This window comes from Suricata suricatta, chromosome X (assembly GCF_006229205.1).
Source record: "Suricata suricatta isolate VVHF042 chromosome X, meerkat_22Aug2017_6uvM2_HiC, whole genome shotgun sequence".
Lineage (NCBI taxonomy): Eukaryota > Metazoa > Chordata > Mammalia > Carnivora > Herpestidae > Suricata > Suricata suricatta.
The window spans coordinates 1,100,094-1,106,693 of NC_043717.1; the positions used below are offsets into that span (position 1 = coordinate 1,100,094).

Sequence of the window (6,600 nt, forward strand, 5' to 3'; positions counted from 1 at the left end):
ACGCGCATGTGCAACAGACGTGAGCTCATACACTCATGCATGTGCACACACGGACTGATGTATGCATGCACGCACACCTCCACACGCGTGCCCACACACCACACACACCTCCAAACGCACACACAGGCATCTGCAGCACCGGGCAGGCCCCTGTCCCCGCACCGTGATCGGAGCTGCCAGGCGCCTTCCCACCTGACGCCCACCCTCCCTTCTGCCGCCCTGAGCCCCCAGGGGCAGACCGCCCCCCAGAGGCAGGCATGACCTTCAGGAGCTTCCGTCCAAATGTAGGGACAGCAGGTGCCCCGGGAAGAGCAGAGGTTGGGGCCAGCAGGCCTTGCACGGCGCTGTGACAGGGGCTTTCGTGAGTGATGGAGGGGGCCCAACCCCTTACCTTGCTCGTTACCTTGCTCCTTGCCGTTCGAAGAGTCTCCGTTTCCGTATCCGTTTCCGTCAGCAAGGCAAGAACAAGGGTGCACCATCAGGTGTCTATTCCCAGGATGGTCCCTGAGGGGCTCGAAGAGCTACAGACACTGCCCGGATTGGGGGGGGGGGCTCGCCTTCCCCCGGGGAGGGATATACACGTGCATGTGCAACAGACATGAGCTCACACTCACGCATGTGCACACACAGACTGATGTAAGCATGCATGCACACCTCCACACGTGTGCACATACACCACACACACACCTCCACATGCACATAGAGCACCACACACACCACACACATCACACACGTGCACATGCACACCTCCATGCACATTCAGGACTGCTGTGCGTTGTGCGTGAGGAAGGGACACGCCAGACAGATTGCCGCCTCCAGGCAGGCGGGGAGCCTCTCTGCTCTGGGTTCTGGCGCCACCCAGGAGCTCAGGCTGTTTGGCCCCAAGACGAAGGGCTCATTCTGACGGCTCTCAAGTCCCCAAGAAACACTGGTGTCTGATCAGAGTCCTGACTAATATCCTGGGGAAATGGGGACATTGTTAGGGCTCCAGGGAGCTTTGGGGCTTAGCTGAGTCACCCCTTTCTAGCCCTGAATCCAGAGAAGAACAAAACAGGCTCTCGACAGGATCCCCATCCTCAGAGGCCGTGCATGGGGTCAAGCCTCCCCAGATCAGGGTGCAGCCCCCGCCTGCAGTGACGTGGAGGCGTCCGACATTTCCACGCTCCGCGTGGCTGCTTACAAAAGTACGGCATCTGCTGGGGGGTCCTGGGGCGCTCAGTCACTTCATCGTCCGACTTTGGCCCAGGTCATGATCTCACCGTTTGTGGGTTTGAGCCCCGCACGGGGCTCTGTGCTGACTGCTCGGAGCTGGAGCTGCTTCGGATTCGGTGTCTCCCTCTCTCTCTCTGACCCTACCCGTGCTTGTGTGCACACTCTCTGTCTTTCAAAAACAAACAGGGGCTGGGTGTTGGGGCCCAGTAGGCAATAATAACCCTCAAACAATATTTGGCCTCTTGGGCCGCACATGTGGCTTCTGTTCATCCTATGATTTTCTCATTGCTTTGTAAAGAGACATATACTTTTAGGCTTTGAATCAAGTTGTGTCAATCAGGGACCTTCCCTTCCTTTATTTTCTGGCTCTTTGCTGTTGGGAGGGAACATAATCCTCTGCCAAAAGATTTGTTTACAGAAGGATGAGCATCTCACCCTTGAATAACTGATGAAGGGCCTTAAGGAACGTAGATCTCCTCATAGAATTCTTCAGGCTCATCTTATGTTTAAAACCAGACTATTATGAGGGGATTCCTCTTTTGTAATGACTTAATCCTGTTACTTACCACTGTCCTGATAAGAATGACCTGATCCGGAGCATGTCTTCAAGGACCTTGAACTATGTAACCATTAAAGAAACGATGTAATCACCCATGGTATATAAGACCCTGGTGATCTTAATAAAGTGTGGCCTTAGCGACCACCATCCACTTTGTCTGTCTCATCTGTCTTGTCTGTCTTGTCCATCTTGTTCATCTTCTTCTCTAGAGATACTGCGCCGACACCAACCCCCTACTCGGGACCTTTCGACTGTGGTGCGTGGGTTGGTCCCCCGCAGCTGGGCATCCAACTGGAGCGCTGGGAGCCCCTCGGATCCTTTGGCGGTGCATCGACATTGCACCCTCCAGGGTCTGTGTCCCTAGCGCTCACTGAGATGTTGCAGGGCACTTACCTGGAACATGAATGTCCTTGTCCTTCGCCGGGGTCGTGCTCCCGGGCCTCGGCGGCCTGAGTCTGATCCCGGGCCTCGGCGGCTTGAGTCTGCTCCCAGGCCTCGGCAGCTTGAGTCTGGTCCCGGGCCACAGCGGCTTGAGTCTGCTCCCGGGCCACGGCGGCTTGAGTCTGCTCCCAGGCCACAGTGGCTTGAGTCTGCTCCTCGGCCACAGTGGCTTGAGTCTGCTCCCGGGCCTTGTGCCTATCAGGGCACAACGAGGCGGGGTCAGGAGAGTGAGGACCCCTTTTGGCCCTGGCAGCCATGCAAAGAACTGCAGCCCCTGTCCCCGAGACCTCAGGGGTGTCTCCAGGGAGCGTATGGCCATGGCAAGGACATCTGCATCCTTGCTGTGCCCTGAGCCCAGCTCCAGACAGCTGGGCCACCTGCATGGCCTTTTGGCCACCCCTCCCTCACCCCGAGAAGCTGGCTAAGAGGCAGGTGTGCAAAACGCTTCTGTGAGACAACTTCCACATGGGGCACACTGGGCGTATTTCTGCAACGTTGGTGCAGGTGTGGCCGGCGTCTCCTGCCCGGAGACCGTCAGGTGGTTCGTCACCACCTCCTCTACCCCCACCCCAGCCTCCCAGGGACTCTGACCGCTGAAGCAGGAGGTAGTTCCAAGGAGGAACCGCAAGATGAGAAAAAGAGGAACTGAAATGAAAAACTGTGCCAACTGGTAGGTTTATGGAAGGAAGGGAGTTCTCTGAACCTAGGCAAAGCTTCTGTATCAGTTTCCTACAGTCGTCATCACAAATACCGCATGTGAGGCGGGTGAGGCCACACACATGGAACCCCTTCCCGTCCTGGAGGCTGGGGGTCTGAGATCCAGGCAGGGCCGAGGCTGAGACTCTGAGATTCAGGAAGGGGAGAGTCTGGAGGACTAAGATCCAGAAGGCACTGAGGCTGGGGATCTGAAACCCAGGCAGAAGTGAGGCTGCAGGACTGATATCCCATCAGAGCCAAGGCTGAGAGTCTGATATCCAGGCAGGGGTGAGGCTGGGAGTCTGCGGTCCAGGCAGGGTCAAGGCTGAGTCCTGCTGAGGCTTCTCTCCTAGGGGTGCAGACACTGTGATCTCCCCATGTCCTCATAAGGTCCTTTCTGTTGGTGTCCGTGTCCAGATCTCCTCTTCTTTTAGGGACACGGATTATGGTCCCAGGGCTCATCCTAATGACCTCATTTTGACTGGTTGACCTCTTTGAAGACCCCGTGTGCAAACAGAGTCCCATCGTGAGGTCCTGAAGGTTAGGGATTCAACGTACAAATGTCGGGAGGGGGCGGGGACACAATGCATCCGTGGTTCCGTCCTGGTTCCTTGCAAGCGAGCGCAGGGACCCCGCTCCTGGGGTCACATGACAGCATCAGCGAGGGAACACAGAGGCTCTGGAAGGAGCAGGTGCAGACACAGGAGCCCAGGGGACGCCAAGGAGCAGCGACCGCGTGGAGAAGGTGTGTGCAGACGGGAATCTGACGTCCTCCTGCGTCCGTGTCTCCAGAAGACCCCCACCGCCCCTCGGGGCTCCGTCCTTGTCCTAAGGGATCCTAACTCAGTCCCACTGCGTTGGGACCCCGATAAATCCCCCGGGACCCATGCATCACAGCAGGTGGCCCCTTGCAGAAAAGCCCAGAGCATTCCATCTGGAAGCTCTTTCTCAACGTGGCTTAACGGTGCTCAGCTGCATTTTTCCACAGAATATTCCAGAACACACCACACACTGGGGACTTTCTGCACTGTTGTTAACGACCCCTTGTCCTTCTGAAGTGATGCATCCAGGAGCCCCGGGTGGACCCGGGTCAGGCATGGGATTTCAGGGCCGTCTGCTCCTAGACAGTATGGCCGGCCGCCATCATCGTGTTCTCCAAGACCTCACCTACCCCCCTTGGGTTTGTGTGTGTGCAGTTTCAGCACAGCGAGAAAACAGATTCCAGATGGCACCGCAGCTGGCTCTCTGACTCCCAGAGGGTCCCCTCCCACACAGGGCCTCGCCCTTCACTTCCCCGGGCGTGCTGGTGAGTCATCTCGTCCTATTGACTCATCACATATATTTAACCCCCCATTTCCCCAATACTGAAAACAGGACAGACTTTCCATGAGGGACTCCTGGTCATTCTTCCTGGAATAAGACTTCACACGAAATTTGAAGGGGCGTTTCATTAGCACGTGCGACTTCAGCTCAGGGCATGATCTCATGGTTCCTGGGTTCGAGCCCCGTGTCAGGCTCTGTGCTGACAGCTTGGAGCCTGGAGCTGCTTCGGATTCTGTGTCTCCCATTCTCTGCCCTTCCCCTGCTCGTGCTCTGTCTCTCTCTCGAAAATAAATAAAAACATTTTACTACTTTATATTCTGTGTCTCTCTCCCTGTCTCCTTGCCCATTCCCCAAACATGCTTTTTATCTCTCTCTCACAAAAATAAATATTTGAGGGAAACCTTGGTGACACAGTTGCTTTTGAGGCCAACTTTGGCTCAGGTTATGATCTCACAATTTGTGAGTTCAAGCCTCTCATGGGGCTTGTGTGACAGCTCAGAGCCTGAAGCCTGCTTCCTAGTCTGTGTCTCCTCCCTCTGTCCCTAACCTGCTCTAGCTCTGTCTCTCTCTCTTTCTCAAAAATAAATAAATATTAAAAATTATAAAAACAGACAAAACACAAAATTAACATTAAAAAAACAATAAAAACACTTTAAAAATATTTTTTAAAAGTAAATTCCAGGAAGAACAAGTTGGAGGAAAAGCTCTTGCACGTGGAATGTTAATACTGGGCAGAAATTTTTAAAAGGCAAAGGTAATTGGTGACGTGAGCACTTGTTTTCTGATGCCGTGGGTGTTATTGTTGGTTTTTGCTTACATACCGGCTTCCTTGGACCCTTGTCCAGACATTGAGGAGTACCTCCTAGGATGACATTAATTTCTGGCCAGCTCCGCGACAGAATGGGATTCTCGGACCGCTTCTGAGAGCCCTTCACTTGGTCCTGCTTCATGCGGCCCTGCCTGGTCTGCTTTTAGATTTTCAGTGCTTTGTGGTTGCTAAGGGCTTTATCAATGATATCCATCAACGTTTCCTTTCACTTATATTATTTTTTAAAAGAAATCTATGGGAAGAGCTTCTCCCAAGCATTTGAAACCATGCAGACACAGAGGATAAATGACAAACAATACACAACACAATGCAGATGGGCTTTTGGGGGGGGGGCAAGCATATTGTGGAACTGTGGGAACACACAAAAAAGAAACTTCTCTTCAGCCTAATTAAAAATGCATTGGGGCGAATGGGTGGCTCAGTCGGTTGGGCGTCCGGCTTCAGCTCAGGTCATGATCTCACACTTTGTGGGTTTGAGCCCCGCATCGGGCTCTGTGCTGACAGCTCAGAGCCTGGAACCTGCTTCAGATTCTGTCTCTCCATCTCTCTCTGACCCTCCTCTGCTCATGCTGTCTCTCTCTGTCTCTCAAAAATAAAAGCATTAAAAATATATATTTTAAAAAAATTTTTAAAAATGCATCAAAATAACATACAGTATCCACCAAGCAGACCCATTTTGCATCAATAATTAGGAAGGAAATGGCTGCTGTGGGTTCAACCTTCCAGCTCCCCCTGCTTGGAAGTCTGACATAGTTTCCGGCATAGTGAGAGCCGTTCCTTATTTCAAAGGCAACTGAGGAAAGCCCGCCAGGAAGACAAGGCAGGCTCCATCCACGCAGAGGGAAGAGGAGCCTGAAGGAGGTCACTGCTTACCTGCACTCTTGACAGGCATGTCCAGCATGGGCGGATATGGGGGCCTCAGCATGGGGATGTTACCTGTGGGGAAAACGACAGTGCAGTTTAGTAGAGAAAAGTAGCATTCTGATAGCTGCAGCCTGTGAGACACGAGAATCAACAAGTGAGAGACGCCCTATGTCACTCACACCTGGTGCCCATGGTGTCGTAGATGAACAAGGACCAGTGGGACATCCCTGAGCCTCTAGATGTAAAAATCTCAAAACCAGAATTTAGGGGAAAAACCCAGGTGGGGGCATGCAACACACACACACACACACACACACACACACACACACACACACACACAGATACAGAAACCCAAACACCCATCGATCCTTCCATCCATCTGTCCATCCATCCATCTACTCATCCACACACCCAAACATCCATCAACCCATCCAATCATACATCTATCCAACTATGGGTCCATCCATCCATCCATTTTCCATCCATCCATCCATTCACCCATCCACACACCCAAACATCCATCAACCCATCCAATCATACATCTATCCAACTATGGGTCCATCCATCCATCCATTTTCCATCCATCCATCCATCCACCCATCCACACACCCAAACATCCATCAACCCATCCAACCATACATCTATCCAACTATGGGTCCATCCATCCATCCATTTT

The 6,600-nt window shown here is 53.0% G+C and overlaps 1 protein-coding gene across 1 annotated transcript in view; it reads right to left on the minus strand.

Annotated features, from left to right (window-relative positions):
• Positions 1 to 1,830: 1,830 nt before the first annotated feature.
• The window catches only part of LOC115283781 (translation initiation factor IF-2-like), a 27,081-nt gene continuing 22,311 nt past the window's right edge, over positions 1,831 to 6,600 (minus strand). Inside the window, exons 10-11 of the mRNA XM_029930162.1 lie at positions 5,934 to 5,996; positions 1,831 to 2,407 (exon numbers count right to left, since the gene is read on the minus strand). Coding sequence (XP_029786022.1) covers positions 2,139 to 2,407; positions 5,934 to 5,996 — 332 coding nt within the window. The 3' untranslated portion in view covers positions 1,831 to 2,138. The remainder of the gene's footprint in view (positions 2,408 to 5,933; positions 5,997 to 6,600) is intronic.